Source organism: Pieris napi, chromosome 5 (assembly GCF_905475465.1).
Source record: "Pieris napi chromosome 5, ilPieNapi1.2, whole genome shotgun sequence".
Classification (NCBI taxonomy): Eukaryota; Metazoa; Arthropoda; class Insecta; order Lepidoptera; family Pieridae; genus Pieris; species Pieris napi.
In genome coordinates, this window is record NC_062238.1 from 8,959,368 (window position 1) to 8,978,926 (window position 19,559).

The following is a 19,559-nucleotide window of genomic DNA, read 5'->3' on the forward strand; positions in this document are numbered from 1 at the left end:
GTTTATTCAAGCCTCGGCAACTCGGCGTCTTGGTCGCCTTCGGCCTCCAAATATTCATATACTAACCTAACCTAACCTAACCTAACCTAACCTAACCTAACCTAACCAATCTAAATAATATTTGTTTTTTGGACAGCGCCGACCTAAATAATAATTGTTTATTCAAGCCTCGGCAACTCGGCGTCTTGGTCGCCTTCGACGACCAATTAATATTCATATACTAACCTAACCTAACCAATCTATATAATATTTGTTTTTTTGGACAGCGCCGACTCAAATAATAATTGTTTATTAAAGCCTCGGCAACTCGGCGTCTTGGTCGCGTTCGGTGACCAAATATTCATATTATACCCTAACCTAACCAATCTAAATAATATTTGTTTTTTTGGACAGCGCCGACCTAAATAATAATTGTTTATTCAAGCCTCGGCAACTCGGCGTCTTGGTCGCCTTCGGTGAACAAATATTCATATTATACCCTAACCTAACCAATCTAAATAATATTTGTTTTTTTGGACAGCGCCGACCTAAATAATAATTGTTTATTCAAGCCTCGGCAACTCGGCGTCTTGGTCGCCTTCGGTGAACAAATATTCATATTATACCCTAACCTAACCAATCTAAATAATATTTGTTTTTTTTGTACAGCGCCGACCTAAATAATAATTGTTTATTCAAGCCTCGGCAACTCGGCGTCTTGGTCGCCTTCGGTGACCAAATATTCATATTATACCCTAACCTAACCGATCTAAATAATATTTGTTTTTTTGGACAGCGCCGACCTAAATAATAATTGTTTATTCAAGCCTCGGCAACTCGGCGTCTTGGTTGCCTTCGGTGACCAAATATTCATATACTAACCTAACCTAACCAATCTAAATAATATTTGTTTTTTTGGACTGCGCCGACCTAAATAATAATTGTTTATTCAAGCCTCGGCAACTCGGCGTCTTGGTCGCCTTCGGCGACCAAATATTCATATACTAGCCTAACCTAACCTAACCTAACCTAACCTAACCTAACCTAACCTAACCAATCTAAATAATATTTGTTTTTTTGGACAGCTCCGACCTAAATATTAATTGTTTATTCAAGCCTCGGCAACTCGGCGTCTTGGCCGCCTTCGGCGACCAAATATTCATATACTAACCTAACCTAACCAATCTAAATAATATTTGTTCTTTTGGACAGCTCCGACCTAAATAATAATTGTTTATTCCAGCCTAGGCAACTCGGCGTCTTGGTCGCCTTCGGCCTTCTAAAATTCATATACTAACCTAACCTAACCAATCTAAATAATATTTGTTTTTTTGGACTGCGCCGACCTAAATAATAATTGTTTATTCAAGCCTCGGCAACTCGGCGTCTTGGTCGCGTTCGGTGACCAAATATTCATATTATACCCTAACCTAACCAATCTAAATAATATTTGTTTTTTTGGACAGCGCCGACCTAAATAATAATTGTTTATTCAAGCCTTGGCAACTCGGCGTCTTGGTCGCCTTCGGTGACCAAATATTCATATTATACCCTAACCTAACCGATCTAAATAATATTTGTTTTTTGGACAGCGCCGACCTAAATAATAATTGTTTATTCAAGCCTCGGCAACTCGGCGTCTTGGTTGCCTTCGGTGACCAAATATTCATATACTAGCCTAACCTAACCTAACCTAACCTAACCTAACCTAACCAATCTTAATAATATTTGTTTTTTTGGACAGCTCCGACCTAAATAATAATTGTTTATTCAAGCCTCGGCAACTCGGCGTCTTGGTCGCGTTCGGTGACCAAATATTCATATACTAGCCTAACCTAACCTAACCTAACCTAACCTAACCTAACCTAACCTAACCTAACCTAACCAATCTTAATAATATTTGTTTTTTTGGACAGCTCCGACCTAAATAATAATTGTTTATTCAAGCCTCGGCAACTCGGCGTCTTGGTCGCGTTCGGTGACCAAATATTCATATTATACCCTAACCTAACCAATCTAAATAATATTTGTTTTTTTGGACAGCGCCGACCTAAATAATAATTGTTTATTCAAGCCTCGGCAACTCGGCGTCTTGGTTGCCTTCGGCGACCAAATATTCATATACTAACCTAACCTAACCAATCTAAATAATATTTGTTTTTTTGGACTGCGCCGACCTAAATAATAATTGTTTATTCAAGCCTCGGCAACTCGGCGTCTTGGTCGCCTTCGGCGACCAAATATTCATATACTAGCCTAACCTAACCTAACCTAACCTAACCTAACCAATCTAAATAATATTTGTTTTTTTGGACAGCTCCGACCTAAATTTTAATTGTTTATTCAAGCCTCGGCAACTCGGCGTCTTGGTCGCCTTCGGCCTCCAAAAATTCATATACTAACCTAACCTAACCAATCTAAATAATATTTGTTTTTTGGACAGCGCCGACCTAAATAATAATTGTTTATTCAAGCCTTGGCAACTCGGCGTCTTGGTCGCCTTCGGTGACCAAATATTCATATTATACCCTAACCTAACCGATCTAAATAATATTTGTTTTTTTGGACAGCTCCGACCTAAATAATAATTGTTTATTCAAGCCTCGGCAACTCAGCGTCTTGGTCGCGTTCGGCCTCCAAAAATTCATATACTAACCTAACCTAACCAATCTAAATAATATTTGTTTTTTTGGACTGCGCCGACCTAAATAATAATTGTTTATTCAAGCCTCGGCAACTCGGCGTCTTGGTCGCTTTCGGTGAACAAATATTCATATTATACCCTAACCTAACCAATCTAAATAATATTTGTTTTTTTGGACAGCTCCGACCTAAATAATAATTGTTTATTCAAGCCTCGGCAACTCGGCGTCTTGGTCGCGTTCGGTGACCAAATATTCATATACTAGCCTAACATAACCTAACCCAACCTAACCTAACCAATCTAAATTATATTTGTTTTTTTGGACAGCTCCGACCTAAATAATAATTGTTTATTCAAGCCTCGGCAACTCGGCGTCTTGGTCGCGTTCGGTGACCAAATATTCATATTATACCCTAACCTAACCTAACCTAACCTAACCTAACCAATCTATATAATATTTGTTTTTTTGGACAGCGCCGACCTAAATAATAATTGTTTATTCAAGCCTCGGCAACTCGGCGTCTTGGTCGCCTTCGACGACCAAATATTCATATACTAACCTAACCCAACCAATCTAAATAATATTTGTTTTTTTGGACAGCTCCGACCTAAATAATAATTGTTTATTCAAGCCTCGGCAACTCGGCGTCTTGGTCGCCTTCGGCCTCCAAAAATTCATATACTAACCTAACCTAACCACTCTAACAACCTAAATCTAAGAGATCGCTCGAAAGCGATAAGGCCGCCAGTTGCTCTCCTTTTTATTTAATTATGTCAATTGTACTATATTAATGTATATGCAACGAAGTGTTAATAAATAAATAAATAAAATAATTACCAACGTTTCGGCAATTTAATGGCATAACCACCAAAAAACCATGGTGGATTGGTGTTCTCCTGCCTTTACTCTTGAATAGTTTACTACTATGTATTTAAATCTTAACCACAGCAACGCTTGGCCGAGTCTACTAGTAGCAAATAATTTAACACCGACTCGTGTTCTTAACTTGTTGTCGTATTTTTCATAAGAATACAAATGTTTAAAGAACTGCTTTATCGCTATAATTATTTTTGGAACGAATGAAACGTGGTATATATGATGAACGATGGTATTTGGAACGAAGTTCCTTATCGCGCGTTGTGAAAGGGGGCTAGACGGAAAAAATTCTTACGAAAAGTTGTCACGACACTTTTTGCTATTTGCTATTGTAATACATCGGTTCTCGTCCGATCAACGAAGTTAAGCAACGTCGGGTGAGGTCAGTACTTGGATGGGTGACCGCCTGAGAACACCTCGTGATGTTGGCTTTTTTTTGTAGGGATAAGAAATGAAAATTATTTTTGGAATCACTTAACTAAATTAGTCTTGTTGGAACGAAGTTATCGAGCGTTGCGAAAGGGGGCTAGACGGAATAAATTAAGACCAAAAGTTGTAACGACACTTTTTGCTATAGTTGTTATATTTTACGTTTTCGATTTAGCTATCGCAAACGTCCATACCACGTTTAATACACCGGTTCTCGTCCGATCACTGAAGTTAAGCAACGTCGGGCGAGGTCAGTACTTGGATGGGTGACCGCCTGGGAACACCTCGTGATGTTGGCTTTTTTTTTTCGTCGTAAGATTGGTGTCGAGAAAATCTATCATACTGTTATGATACCAATTAACATATAAATTAATCGAAAGGAATTTTGTTCCATCCGGGTGTCCCTTGACACCTCTAAAGTTTTGTTTTATTATTTGATACGTATTACGTAGTTTGATTGAAGCACAATAACAACTTCCTGTATTATTATGCTTGTATAAAAAAATGTTTAAAGAAGGAATTTTTTTTTGAAGGAGTTTCAATATCTTTATAAGAGTAAGTGGTTACTTATTAGGTTAATATGGTTCATTTGAGTCTATTTCTATTTTGCTTCGCATTACGTTGGTTCTGGCCAACAGAGGATTTCGGAACCAATTCGACTTAGGATATAGAGAAGTCAGTCGGCTTTCCGGACACTAATATTCAAATTTTTGGGTCTAAGACGTACCGGTTTCCTCAGGATGTTTCCCTGTAGGAAAACGTTTGAATTGGCAATAATTATTGGCACAGCTGTAATTTGTACGCACCACCGGAGGGTAAACGTCGCAATACTCAGAAATGTGTAAGATCCGTCGTCAAATAAAGAAAAAAAAATATAAGATGCTTTTTGTAATTTTAATTGTCTTGATGAACAAAAATTATACATTTTTATTTCAATAATTGTCCTTTAACATTTTATTAATCCATTGTAATCCATCGTAAACTCTTGCACATAATCCCGAAGGTTTTGTTGGAGGCTCGAACATTATTTGGATGACTCCCACAATTTTATTGTCCTTGTTAACTAGTGGCCCTCCGATGTCACTCTAAAAGAAAATATTATGTTAGAAACGCAGTACACATAAGCAAAAACAGATAAAATTTACTATTTTATATGAACCCAATAATTCTAAGAACGTTGTTTAACAGGGTTTACAACGTTCTTGGAACATTTTAACACATCACCTTTGTCATATTTGGACACCTTGGTTGCTAATAGATAACTCTAATAACTTATTACGGTATCATGTAGAGAAAAATTCAGAGTAAGACTAAATCATAAGTGTGACTTGTGTTTGTCAAATTCAATATATTTGCTATACACGGGAAATCATCTTAATCTCGACTCAATCTGAGGATTATAGCATATATTTATTTTTTAAGTCCTGTTACTATATTATTTGATTAAATATTTATCAAACAACAAATCCAGCGACTATGGAAATTGAATTCAGCGCATTTTAATTGGCTGGAAAAACTTGCTGTGAAAGTCCCGTCCCATTTGTTTAAATGTTGAATGTATACTCAAAGGGCTACTTACGAAGTATTCTTCATCGGTATCAAATCCTTCGTTATTGTTAATAGCTAAAGCAGACTCATGAGGCGAAATTTTTGTACTTAGAGATGTTACATTTTTCACTTGTAATTTATTTGTTGGTTTTTTATCCTGAAAAATAAACATTTTTATATTAATTTTACTAGTATGAAGCGGTTGTGTTTATGCAATAATTACCAATTATTATTTATTAACAACTAGCTGACCCGGCTAACTTCGTTCCGCCTTAATAATAATATCGTTGTTACTTTAGTTAAACTTATTTTAGGATTTCATTAAGGTGATAACTTTTTTGCAAATAGAGAAATGTTTTATTGCTTGCCATTGCAAAAGAAGAATGGCAGTTTTACACATTAGGTCTCTTCTCTCTATCGCCAATATTGCGATACTGCATGTTAAAGCACTTTCTGCTTAACAACATTTTTTGATGAGGTAACACATGTTTTCGATCAAGATCAAAGCCTGGTTATGCATCTCCTCATTTACTTCAAGTTCGGGTTTTCTTGAAGTGACACGAATTCGACGTAAAATGATGCGTAGTTTTGTCAACAAATGTCACCACATGCCGTGTGCATTCGTAAAACTAATTAATTAATTTATTGTTATTCGATAACTTATCCGATATTTTATTACTTATTCTGCTATTCGGAGTGGAGAAAAATCCATCAAAAAAGACATAACTAACATCGGTCCAGCCGATCTCGAGTTATAAGTGTTGTAACAAACACGACTTTCTTTTATATATATAGATTAACTTTTTTATTTCTTGTTAATGTTACAGTAAATAAATAATAATAAAAAAAATAAAAATTATAAGTCTTTATCTTGTAATCAGTCAGCTAGACTATGAGCAGATGTGTTGAGAGCTGTTAGGCGTTCAAAGCAAAATCTCCATCGAGATTGCTCCTCTTTTTCTACCGTGTCTATCAAGACTTAGGATTTGTCGCCTTTTAAGCCTATTTATTAGGTCCGGTATGGTTATCTTTTGGTTGTAAGTAGAGACATCACGTTTGTAACAGCAGATTTTATAGTGTCGCTTAGTAAATTTTATTTGAAATACTTTTACTATGGTTTACAGCTGGAAACATTATTTTGGTATTATATTTATTATTAAACTTGGTACATATTATTTATATTATGTTACGTCTCGGTGCAAAGTCCTTCAAAATGTATAAAATGATTATTTAAAACAACCTTGTATTACCACAGTAGGTATAGCTCTATTTACGAAATACAATAATTAATAATCAATTTAAAACCACGCGATATACAAGTAATTAACAGACAATCCTAATCTACATATAATTAATATTTATCGCGGCGTTAGCGTGGTTCCTAACTCAAATTTGAACACGTACAGCCCTGCGATTCTGTAACTCACTTTCGAACTCACACAGCGGTTTCCGCATCGGCGGTCGCTCTCAAATCAGTCGTGAAGCAGTCATTTTATGATTTGGCATTCTGATAAACAATAAACTACAATTTCCCACCTTTTCAGAATGCCAAATCATAAAATGACTGCTTCTCGACTGATTTGAGAGCGACCGCCGATGCGAAAACCGCTGTGTGAGTTCGAAAAGTGAGTTACAGAATCGCAGGGCTGGTATAAAACATAAATTGCAGTTTGTACGATATTTGTTGATACGGCTACCATTGTTTTAAGCGAAATATCATCGCAAATGGACGTTTTATAATCAGACCGAATTTGTTCGTGATATAACATTGTCAAGACAAATATGACATGGCATGTTAGTTGCCGAAGACCGATACTCCTTACTACGTCTTGCCCACACAAAATGGTGTATCAAGCCCCTTTGCGGTTACGGTAGAGTCTGGCTAATGAAAGAAGATAATTGAATTATTTGAAAACTTTCGGATGGCAACACAGAATGTCATTGAATTTCTTAGGTTAGTATTGTCTTGATACTTCATGCAATTACTCATTTTTATTTCTATTATATATTTTTTCCGAATAGTCAACAGGTATAATAGCCTAAACTTTGTTTTATTGATTTTTTGGATTCTGATTTAGATTATTACGTATGAAATTGTGTTTTAAATTTGTTGTAAATTTCACAGAAATACAGTTACTATCAATTTAAAAAATAATAAAGTATAATCAAGTATCAAGTAAGTTTAATCCACAAAATATATCAAACTTTTAGGGATACTACACTATTTTTTATTAATTTTCCGCGCTTTTTCGTTATCTAGTGTTGCCACGACTTTATATGGGTATTGGATCATATCTCTTGTTTTTTTACTGTAAGTATAAAGGTTTTGCATCACTGTACAGGTATAAACGAAAGAAAACACCATACTTGCCAATATTTGAACGCAGAACCTTAAGGTGTATTGTCAAACGTGTAAGTCACTAATCTAACATCGATTTGATATGTTGCACTAACCCCTTTGAGCTTCCATCCAATGGCGATTAAATTTTTACCAATTCTAGTTGGAGCTGTCGGAAGTTCAATCGGTAACACGAGCTTGCTGTACGGTATATCCTCTTTAGTCTTCAAAAGCGCTAAGGAATACGCTAAATTTATGTAATTGTTGTTCGGGTGAACTTCTATTTTCTTTACGTGAACACTTAAAGCCTTTGAATCTGTTTTGTCAACTGTTCCCATGACAACAAGCAGGTCCTTCGGTTGTTTACTGGAAATAGTTATATTTGTTACACTTTACACTTCGTGCTATCTAGATATATATATATATATATATATATATATATATATATATATATTCGAGAATAGTTCAGACTATTATTAATTAAAATTTGAAAGATTACAATTAGATGTATTTTGATTGTTTTTTTAAGTTTGAAATATTGTATTTTAGATGTGTGTACTGGAGACAACGTCTGTCGGGTCCTCTAGTTTATCTTAATAAATATAAATTACGCGTCACGTTGTTTGTCCGCTATGGACTCCTAAACTACTTAACCGATTTCAATCAAATTTGACTGACTTAAAATATGGGATACCTTACATAAATATATATATATAATTCTACTGTACGTGTATATGTCAATGTACTTCTCTTAAACGGCTGGACCGATTTAAAGTATTTTTTTGTATGTATTTCGGTGGAGCCCTGTATGATTTAGATTCACAAATCAGCCCGGCAGATGGCGTTGCAGTCGGTACTTTCATACTTTGTTTAATATCCTAATCGCTTGAAATATAATGCAGGACAACGTCTGTCGGGTACGCTAGTATTATTATAAATATTTACTTTAATACTATTGGTAAAAATTCTTACACCACTAAAATGCTACATTATCCCTGATTTAGGCATATTTCCAATTATGGCTAAACCGCTCGAAGCCGGCCACTTGTTGATAATTGTTGATAATAAAGATAGACTTCGCTTTTCTTCTATAATAATACTTTCTTATCAGATGTATTTTAATCAAGAAGAGTGTAAAAAGAAATGTTTTTTTATTTTTTCGTTATATTATTAGAGTAAATATTATAGTTCACTATATTAAGATCTCACTGCGTACAACTTAACAAATAGGAAAAAATGTTAAAGCATGCCTAGGCATATAAGTGGAGATATACATACCAATATAACTATTGCTTAGCTTAGCTTATTTAATTATGTTACAAATACATACTCATAAACAAATTGCGGAGATGTCAAAACCCAATTGCCACGTAATATTGTACCGCTACAAATGTGATTGGCAGCCTCTCGGATAGACACTACATATGGAACCTTTTCCCTTGAAACATCTTTGGCCTCCACTAAAAACATTAACAAGAAATTTCAAACATCACGATTGTTTACAAATAACGATATTTAAATAATTTAATTAGATCGTATCCAGGGATGTGTGGACATGGTTTCTGACAATTTAATATCAAAAAATACTAAACACCCGTTTTGCATTATGTTTATTCCTATTAAAATTATATCACCCGCCTTTGATTTATGTATTTGTTTTTTTATTATTTGTCGATCTAATAGGCAAGTAGGTGATGAGCCACCTTTACACGCCGTCAACTTTTTGGGTCTAGGGCAAGCCGGTTTCCTCCCGATGTTTTCGTTCACCATTCGAGCGAATGTTAATGCGTTCAATGTACTTTGAAAGAAAGCCCATTGGTGCACAGCCTGGAATCGAACCTACAACGTCAGGGATGAGAGTCGCAAGCTGAGAGGCCAACACTGCTGCTGCATATATAGACTATAATATTTTCTGATAATTTTTCATCTACCTGATTCTAAAACGAATTGACATCTTTAATAAACTGAACATGTTTTCACGTCGTCCAAGGAATGATATAATTAAAAAAGTGTATTTTATTCTAGAAGTTACATAATGATAAGTTTAATTAAAATTATCTTACCCAATATGGCTGCCAGCAAAGCAATAAATAGCACCGACGACTTCAACATTGTAAAACAAAACACCATTGTACGTATAGTACGAATGTTTTCAGCTTTTATAACAATAAAAATTATAAAAAAGAGGTTCAAATAATTACTATTTTAATTTAACAAAGGCAGGTAAAGTTGTATATAGATAATGTTCAAATATTAATAAACTTATTTAATTTTTAATACTTTACTTGTTTATTTTATTTTTCATCCTCATGTTTGACTCTTTCTGTCAAATTGGGTCTGCGCTATGATGGAAAGAGATATGGATAATTTAGTTAAAACCGGGCAATTAACGTAAATAGGGGGTTATGTTATTGATCAGCATATATTGCAACGCTACTGGCGTGCATAATTAACATTACATTTTATATTATTAGTAATCGAGACCAAGAATGAAGTAAGAAAGAGAGGAGATGAGAAGAGGCGACGCGCTTGATGTCGTGTTTCAGGAGGTATTTCGTACTGTAATTGACTTCCGTATTACGCTAAAATCATTAAAATAATGAATAAACTTCGAATGCTTGTAACCAAACAAAATTATCGCAAACACGACACCGATCTTTTGTGTAACATTTTCACACTCCGTACCTTGAATTTAACACGATGCCGCAAGACACGTCGATAGACTGATGAATTACCTATATAAAGATTTATCTATATAATATATGGATTTTTAAATAAATATTATATCAGTTAGTGTTATACGACTTTATGTAACCATCGAAACAATAGACGAAGATATTTATAGAAGTTAATTATTTTAATGTTAAGTATATTCGAAAAAAAACAGTAGATATGAAAAATTGAAGTCGTTTAAAAGGAATTTATTTGAAGCATATGAGTGATTACGTCATTTCTACATATATATATATATTCGTAAATATTCCTTACTATCGTTAACTACATTTACTAAATAACATGCTCGACTGTAGATCATGATCCTGGATACGATTACAGAATGGATCTGAAAAGAAACTCCAATTATCTATCCAGCAAAAATTTTGACGTGTCGGATATCATCGTAATCTAAGGGTCAACTTGTTCGCATACAGTATTATTATTAAAACGGTATCACAAAATTAGTCAAAGTCAAGATATACCTGGATGATGTGGAGAATAAGGATTTTAATTTGCAAACATCACAAAATTACAAGTTCTATAAAAGTTTACAAGTAGAAAAACGTTTGCTTGTGATATGCACAGAAAAGTCAGATAATTTTTTGGTAGCGCGTAAAACCTTGGCCTCAGATTTCGATATTAGTTTCTTGATGAATTGAGTCGAGTTTATGCCTGATTTTCAGATCAAAGGCCGGTTTTCTCACGACGTTTTCCCTCATCCAACGAGCATCAATTAAAGTATTAAAAAATGCAGTGGCGAGTTAAGTTCGCTGGTGTTTGCTGTATATGTTAAATGAAATACTTTGTTTGAAGCTGGGTAACAACCCATTTATAATATGCGCTTATATCTAACACAAAATTAGGGGTAGTGGAGAAGCGTCGCTGACAAAAGTTAACGTGGTTTATCTTATGCCGCATTGCTATGCCGAAGTGGGCAGGACGAGTGTGTAAACGCGATACTTTAATAAATATATCGCGTTTATAAATCTATAGGGTTTATAAATCTAAGTGACACTTCAATACAAGTGCAGTCGATGTTCTTGGACATCATCGGAAACGAGAATATTAAATTACAATTTATGAGTGTGGTTAAAAACGGGCTCGTTTTGGCTTCAAGTGTGCGATGATTGCCTACATTTTGTTTACTCTTCTACTTATTTACTAAAATATATACATATATGAAACTTAACTAATGTTAGGTTACATAACTCTATATAGAAAATAATCTCTGATGCAAAAATAACCTGCTGCTACTAATGAATAACTGTACTATTATAATAATTCTGATTTTGTTTTTACAGGATCTTTAGCCTCCTTATTCCTCCTTGATCCACCTTTTTTTCAAAATACACATATCAGTATACAATAAAAACAAAAACTACATAATAATAACAATAGAGATAATAACTCTACACCCTCACAATTTACGGCAACAATAACAAATGGTAGAGGTATTTATGTTTCAAGCTTTCAACAATGCAGCCGTTGTAATAATTTAACACCGACTCGACTTTCCGGACATTAGTAGTTGAATTTTTTGGACAAAGACGTGCCGGCTTTCTCACGATGTTTCCCTTCACCATAGTAAAACCTTTGAATTACATAAAAATCACGGCTATTCAATAGCACAGCCGTGATTTGTACGACCGGAGGATTCACAATTCTCAGAAATGTGTTATGTTTCGTCGTCAAATAATGAAAAAAAAACAAAAGATGCTTTTTGTAATTTTAATTGTTTTAATGTACAAAATTATACATAATTTTGTTTATCTTAATAATTGTCTTTTAACATTTCATTAATCCATGGTAATCCCTCGTAAACTCTTGCACATAATCCCGAGCGTTTTGATTCAGAAGGCTCGAACATTATTAGGATGACTCCCACAATAGTGTCCTCTTTAACTAGTGGCCCTCCGATGTCACTCTATATAAAAAGTATGTTAAATACGCATAAAATACATAAAAGCAAAAAACAGAGAAGATTGACTATTTTATATGAACCCAATAATCCTAAGTAGGTACGTTACCACGTTCTTGGAACAAGACCTTTGTCACATTTGGACATCTATCTGTCGTCAAGGAAGATGTCTATTAAGATTACTCTCATAAACTATTTCGTCATCATGTAGAGAAAATTCAGAATCAAGACTAAATGCTAAGTGCGTACTCAGTTTGTCAATTTCAGTATATTTGAATTCAAATATACTGAAATTGCCACACTTTTACGATAATTATCGACTCAATCTGAGGATTATTTATTTTTAAGTCCTGTAACTATTTTGTTTGGTTAAATAACTGTGAATTTCCCATTCTATTGGTTTAAATGTTGAGTGTGTACTGTGTAGTCAAAGGGCCACTTACGAAAAATTCTTCATCTGTATCAAATCCTTTGTTATCCTTAATGGCTAAAGCAGACTTATCAGGCGAAAATTTATTACTGAGAGATGTTACATTTTTCACTTGTAAATTATTTGTTGGATTTTTATCCTGAAAAATAAACATTTTATTTATTTATTTTACTTTAATTAATAACATAAATATATATAACGACTAAAATGTTTGACGCTATCAGCATGTCGATTTTCGGAATGACAAACGGTTGTTCTTTTACAATAAATAACAAGGAGCGTTTTTTATTCCTTTAAAATTGTACAGTGGTAATTTTTGTATATAATTGTATAAACTTAAATTGGGTTTATAATGGAAATAATTGTTTTTAGAGTTGATCCCATTTTGGGTAAGTGCCTTTTCCATTCGTTCCAATATTGTCAGGTTTTGGTTTGGTGCAGCCACACTATCGGCCCACGACATCAACGAGATCCATAAGGCCACCTTCGCCGCGGTCTGCCAACGTTTCTTTTTGTAATGTCCATCGTTATGCTGCACATATTCTATAACGTTCTCTTGTATTTTTATAAGCAACTTTTTGCAGTTTGTCATAGTTTGGTTATATTCACGTTGAAATCGACTTGTGTTCATTCTTAGTTGAGAGATTCTTTCATTAATTGTTAGTCGTAAGCTGTTTCGAATAATAAAACTACATCAGCGAAAGCAAAATGGCTCGAGCAAGTAAAGTTTTTTTAGTATTGTATAAACTGCAAAATGTTTTGGCGATAAATTATCGTCTGCTAGTTCCCGAGTTTTTATTAGATTGTTGTAAAAATATAACGAAAACTCGGTAAAAATATAATACCAACTCTATGTAGACCTATAGTTTGTGCAATGTAGCAAAAAAGACGATCACGGTATTTATTAATGTGGCAACCTATTCTTCGAAATCTTAAGAATTCTATTAAATCCCATGAGATATTTTTGAGATCATAGGCCAATTCTTGTTTTCTTTCAGTTGCTAGTAAGGATATCACCTTGTTAAAGCAGATTTTATATTGACGCACAGTAAATTTCATTTGTAATTTTTTTTACTATGGTTTACAGTTGGAAACGAACTTGGTACATTTTTATATGTTACATCTCTGTGCATAGTCCTTCAAAATATATAACATGATTATTTAAAACAACCTTGTATTACTACATAAGTTATAGCTATATGTATAAATACTAAATACAATAATTAATAATCAATTAAAAACCACGCGATGTGCAAGTAATTAGATAATCCTAATCTAAAAATATTAATATTTATCGCGGAGTTCCTAACTAATTTGAACATGTACAGGTATAAAACATGGATTACAGTTAGTACGATATTTGTTGATACGGCTACCGTTCTTTTTATGCGAAATGACATCACGAATGGACGTTTTACAATCAGGCCGACGTGGCGTATGAGGTGCCAAAGACGTCTTGCCTACACAAAATGTTGTCTGACTTTTACAGTATGCGGATTTTTTAAATTAGTAACAGCAAAGGGGCTTTTTGCAATTATGTTGTATTTAGCCTGCTTGGGCACTTGGGCAATTTCAAATGGAAAAATGGTCTGACTCCTCTGGAAAGCACATTTACGGTTGAGTGATGTTCTAGATACAGGTCTTAGACTTACTGGTTTTCAATAAATGTTCTCGTACAAGTATAATTAGCGCACATAGAAAGAAAACACTGATATTTCAACGCAGCACCTTAGGATTGGCTATCAAACGCGTAAATCACTAATCCAACATCCATTTGATATGTTGCACTAACCTCTTCAAACTTCCATCCCAGGGCTAATAAATTTTCATCAATTTTAGTTGGAGCTGTGGGAAGTTCAATGGGCATCACGAGTTTGCTGTATGATATATCCTCTTTAGTCTTCAAAAGCGCTAAGGCATTCGTGAAAGCCAGACCATGGTAGTCCGGATGTACTTCTATTTTCTTTACACGAACACTTAAAGCATTTAAATCTGTTTTGTCAACTGTTCCCATGACAATAAGTAGGAGCTCCGGTTGTAAACTGGAAACAGTTATATTTATTATTGGTATGTTATCTAAAACTGGCGGCTTAAACACATTTACACTTTGTGCTTGTGTAGTGTCTGTGAATAAGCGCGAGGCGTAATGTCATACTGAATATGCATCATGAAAAGACTGTCCGTCTCTCTCGCGCTCGGTCAAGCTTATGAGTATAAAAGAGACAGTTATTGTTTTAGTTTTGTTACTGTTTATGTTGATCTTTACTGTACATGTTGATCTTTTTCCTCATTATTATTTTGTCTGTGATTGTTTTCTTATTTGGTTGGAGGTTAGAATACTTTAAAAAAAAGGTCTTATGAAATATATTCCGTCTAAACATTACCAGGACAATCTCGTGAAATGGTGTACAATGTTTTTAATTATTTTAAGCATCTTAATGAAAAAAAAAAATTAATTTAACATCAGATGCGACTGGTGTTTCTAAAAGGAGAGAATTCTTATTGAAAGAATTGTTAGTGAAGTAAAAGTGAAGTGGGTTGAGCTAGATGGAGCTTGTGTCGAAAAATGAAAAATGATTTACATAAACTACTCTTTTACGTTCTTGGTCGGGCTTAGAACTTTTGGATCCAACCTAGTATGCACATTATATTTATATGTATTTGACACATTTTTATTTATTTACAACCCACCCAACCTTACTAAAACCAGAGTACCTAGACTAAAATATAAAGCTTGGCAAAAAAGTCATATTTTTAAACATACTGTATAGTGAAATTGCATTAGTGTGAGTACTGTGAACACGCCAGCTTTCGATAACCGACCTACCTTTACTTCATGCGATCTAGACTTATAATTTTATTAAATATTAAATATAAATAAAAGAATGTTGTGTTAGTTACATTATTTATAACACGAGAACGGCTGAACGAATTTGGCTGAAAATTGGTGGGGAAGCTTAGAACCAGAAGACGGACACGAACTGGGACATGGCATAAATATGTGGTATAAAATAACGCAACAATCAGAAAACCGAAAAATTTATTTGTCAAATCATCAGAGTAGCCGTTCATTGGTTAAAAATTGTATAACAAAACGCAACTGACAAGAAAAAATAATGTTATCTATGGTTAAGTACGATTGAAAATTAACTTCAAAGAAGTTTTGAAGTTGATCCGTTGATGTGTTTATTTCGAATTTATATTATTCTCTTATAATTATGCCGATATTATCATTCATAATGCCACGACGAAGACGATCCAATAACACAATGTACACTTATGAACGTCAAAAAAGGAATATACATTAAATGCTTCTAATTTTACATTTACTGCCAGTTCTCAAATCAAGGGCGTAGAACGGAAGAGAAGAACTGGCAATAAACTCCCCGCCACTCTTTTTAATCGCCAATCTTTTTCATTCATTAATTTTGATGAGTGTTTCACTGGATAACAGAATAGTTCAGGTTATTAGTATTTGAAATTTGAATGATTACATTTAGCTGTTTTATGTTTGATTTTCAGTTTTAAATTTTGTATTTAAAATGTGTGAACAGAGCAATGTATCGGGTTCCCTAGTTTAAAATATTACAAATATTTGCTTTGTAACAAAAATAAATCAATAAAAATTCTTAAACCCTTCAACCAGCCACTAGTTGATAATAAAGATGGACTTTAGTTTTTTTCTATAATAATACTTTCTTAGGGTGGAAGAATAGGTGTTTTTTTTTGCGTTTTATTATTGCAGTAAATATAGTAAATGTCTCTCTGCGTGCAACTTAGCAAAGATAATAATGTTGAAGCATGCCTAGGCATAAAGTGGAGATATACATACCAATATAACTATTGCTTAGCTTAGGTTATTTAATTATGTTACAAATACATACTCATAAACAAATTGCGGAGATGTCAAAACCCAATTGCCACGTAATATTGTACCACTACAAAGGTGATTGGCTGCCTCTCGGATAGACACTACATATGGAACCTTTTCCCTTGAAATATCTTTGGCCTCCACTAAAAAAATAAACAAGACATTTCAAAAAATCACTATTGTTTTCAAATAACGATATTGAAATAATTTATTTAGATCGTATCCATGGATGTGTTGGACATGGTTTTTGACAATCTTTATATATATAATTCTTCTGTGAGTGTGTATGTCACTGAACTTCTCTCAAACGACTGGACCGATTTTGATGAAATTTTTTGTGTGTGTTCAAGGGGATCTGGGAATGGTTTAGATTCACAAATCAGCCCGCCAGATGGCACTGCAGTCGGTACTTTCATACTTTGCTTTACTAATTGCTTGAAATATCATGCAGGACAACGTCTGTCGGGTCCACTAGTTTAATATAAAAAAGTACTAAACATATATCAAAAGTTAGGAACTGTTCCCTAAATTAGTTTAAACAATATGACTTTAGCTTTCAAAACATTTTTACGAATTCCTTTTTTAAAAGTCTGTAAAGATTCAATGTTTGTTATGCCTACTTAAATAACGGATTCAACAAACTGACAGTTCAGCCCACTGTCAGTTATTTTTCATTGGCCTGGGACCTCGTGTGAATATTTATTTATTTTATTAATTTTTATTTATTAACACTTCGTTGCATATACATTAATATAGTACAATTGACATAATTAAATAAAAAGGAGAGCAACTGGCGGCCTTATCGCTTTGGAGCGATCTCTTCCAGGCAACGACTGTGAGAAAAAAAAAATGTATTAAATTACATAAGAAAGGCAAGAAGTGGAAAAATACATGTACTACATTTAGTTGTTTAGAAAAATAAACTTATCAGGAACAAAAAACAAACTAAACTAATAAAGAATAAAATAAACTAATGAAAAAACTAATAATAATAATAATAAAAAGTGCACATGAATATTCATAGTTGTTGTCTTAAACTTATTAAATACATAAATTAATAAATTTAATTAAATTAGACCCTTTTACCTTATGTTTATCCTAATAAAAAATTATATCACGACTAAATATACCATATATATAGTATAATATTTCCTGATATTATTTATTTATTTTTTAATCTACATAATTCTAAAACTTATTCGCATATTAAAAAAATATTCAAAAAAGTGTATTTAATTCCAGTTTTGAAGTGTAACTTATTTTGGGGCGTTAGGGAAAAATTATGTGCAAATTTTTCTATTGTTAGTAGCGTTTTTGTACAAACCTAGAATTAGCCGAAAGACAAATTCTGAAAATACTGAAAAGACAATTTTTGAAAATATTTTTATTTTGTTACGCCAAAGAAGTATAACGTCTAATGCGTGTACTTAAGTACACACACGTTCTTTTTAAATATCTATTAAATTATCTTACCCAATATGGTTGCCAGCAACGCAATAAATACCACCGATGAATTCAACATTGTAAATCAAAAACCATTGTATAGTGACAATGTTTTCAGTATTTATAACAACAAGAAATATAAAAAAGGGCTTCAACTAATTACTCTCTTTTAATTAAACAAGGCACATAAAGGTGTATCTAGATAATGTTCAAAAAATAATAAACTTATTTTATTTTTAATACTTTATTAATTTTGTTTTTCATCCTCATATTTTGACTTTTCCTGTCAAATTGTATCTGCGTTATCATGGAAAGAGACAGTTGAATACTTTAGTTAAAACGGGGCAATTAACGTGAATAGGGGGTTATGTTATTGATCAGCATATTGCAACGCTTCTGGTGTGCCTAATTTACATTCCATTTTATATTATTAGTAATCAAGACATGCCGCTGAGATAACTTCAAGAAGGAGGCGTCGCGCTTGACGCCGTGTTTCAGGTGCTATTTCGTACTATAATTGACTTCCGTATTACTACAAAATCATAAATAGTTACGATTAGACTTGGAATGCTTGTTATCAAATAAAATTAACGCAAACAAGACAACGTTCTTTTGTTTAACTGATGAATTATCCATATAAAGATTTATATATACAAAATATATGTATTTTTGAATAAATACCGTATTGGTTAGTGTTATACGAGTTTATACAATTAACGAAACAATATACGAAGCTGTTTTTAGAAAATAATTATTTTAATGATAAGTCTTACAATTGGTATATTCGGAAAAATATATGTATAAATATTGAAGTTGTTAAAAAGGAATTGATAAAGTTTTAGAGTGATTACATACAACGCCGAGTCATTTCGAAACAGGTAGATTCGTCATTCCCTACTATCGCAAACCATTTAGAAATTAAAATGTAATTTTAAGATTTGATAATAATAATTTATTGCAAGAATATGGTACAAAAATGTGTCAGGTGGTACAATCAGAAGTTCGCATATTCTGTCACACACAATGGCGCGCAAATTTGTATTTAAAGGAATTTTACATTTTACATTATTAGTCATATGAATTGGTCAGTTTTAATATTATTTGTATCATTATATTATTGTACATATCATATCATACGTTATTAAACTTATGTTCTAAATATTCGGTCACGCTATAGAAGCACCTTGACTTCAAAAACCTAATCAATGGAAATGGTTTGTCATTCCTGGACATAAATACTTAGTTATTAAGATAGGAGAGGATATATTCCGATTAACTAGGACGGGTATCATCATTGTGATCTTATAAGTTGAAATTTAAAAAAATGTAGATTACAGCGGTCGAAAACCATGTCGCCGTGCTATTTG

At 33.3% G+C, this 19,559-nt stretch overlaps 2 protein-coding genes and 1 non-coding gene across 4 annotated transcripts in view; 1 reads left to right on the top strand and 2 right to left on the bottom strand.

Moving 5' to 3' along the window:
* Positions 1-18,318, bottom strand: part of LOC125049431 (trypsin-3-like) — a 102,105-nt gene extending 83,787 nt beyond the window's left edge. The window contains exons 1-5 of one of the 2 annotated variants that reach the window (XM_047648719.1): positions 18,223-18,318; positions 16,763-16,892; positions 14,671-14,920; positions 12,892-13,017; positions 12,272-12,454 (exon numbers count right to left, since the gene is read on the bottom strand). In XM_047648719.1, coding sequence (XP_047504675.1) covers positions 12,302-12,454; positions 12,892-13,017; positions 14,671-14,920; positions 16,763-16,892; positions 18,223-18,271 — 708 coding nt within the window. In that variant the 5' untranslated portion in view covers positions 18,272-18,318 and the 3' untranslated portion in view covers positions 12,272-12,301. Of the gene's footprint in view, positions 1-12,271; positions 12,455-12,891; positions 13,018-14,670; positions 14,921-16,762; positions 16,893-18,222 lie in introns of those variants that run through there. The other variant, XM_047648720.1, reaches the window with a different exon arrangement.
* Positions 4,110-4,228, top strand: LOC125050009. Its single transcript, XR_007117090.1, has one exon. It is a non-coding gene; the product is annotated as a 5S ribosomal RNA (ribosomal RNA).
* LOC125049429 (trypsin-4-like) lies at positions 4,805-9,998 on the bottom strand. The gene is made up of 5 exons (XM_047648717.1): positions 9,879-9,998; positions 9,146-9,275; positions 7,932-8,181; positions 5,509-5,634; positions 4,805-5,014 (listed from the first exon to the last, which is right to left on the bottom strand). The coding sequence occupies exons 1-5, from the start codon at positions 9,943-9,945 to the stop codon at positions 4,862-4,864; spliced, it is 726 nt and encodes a 241-aa protein (XP_047504673.1). The 5' UTR covers positions 9,946-9,998; the 3' UTR covers positions 4,805-4,861.
* Positions 18,319-19,559: the final 1,241 nt, after the last annotated feature.

Excerpts from the sequence above, each read along its gene's own strand:
- LOC125049429 (XM_047648717.1), bottom strand. The coding sequence starts at position 9,945 with ATGGTGTTTTGTTTTACAATGTTGAAGTCGTCGGTGCTATTTATTGCT. Across the intron at positions 9,276-9,878 it reads TTTGCTGGCAGCCATATTGG|TGGAGGCCAAAGATGTTTCA; the intron begins GTAAGATAATTT and ends TAATGTTTTTAG. Across the intron at positions 5,015-5,508 it reads ATACCGATGAAGAATACTTC|AGTGACATCGGAGGGCCACT; the intron begins GTAAGTAGCCCT and ends ATTTTCTTTTAG.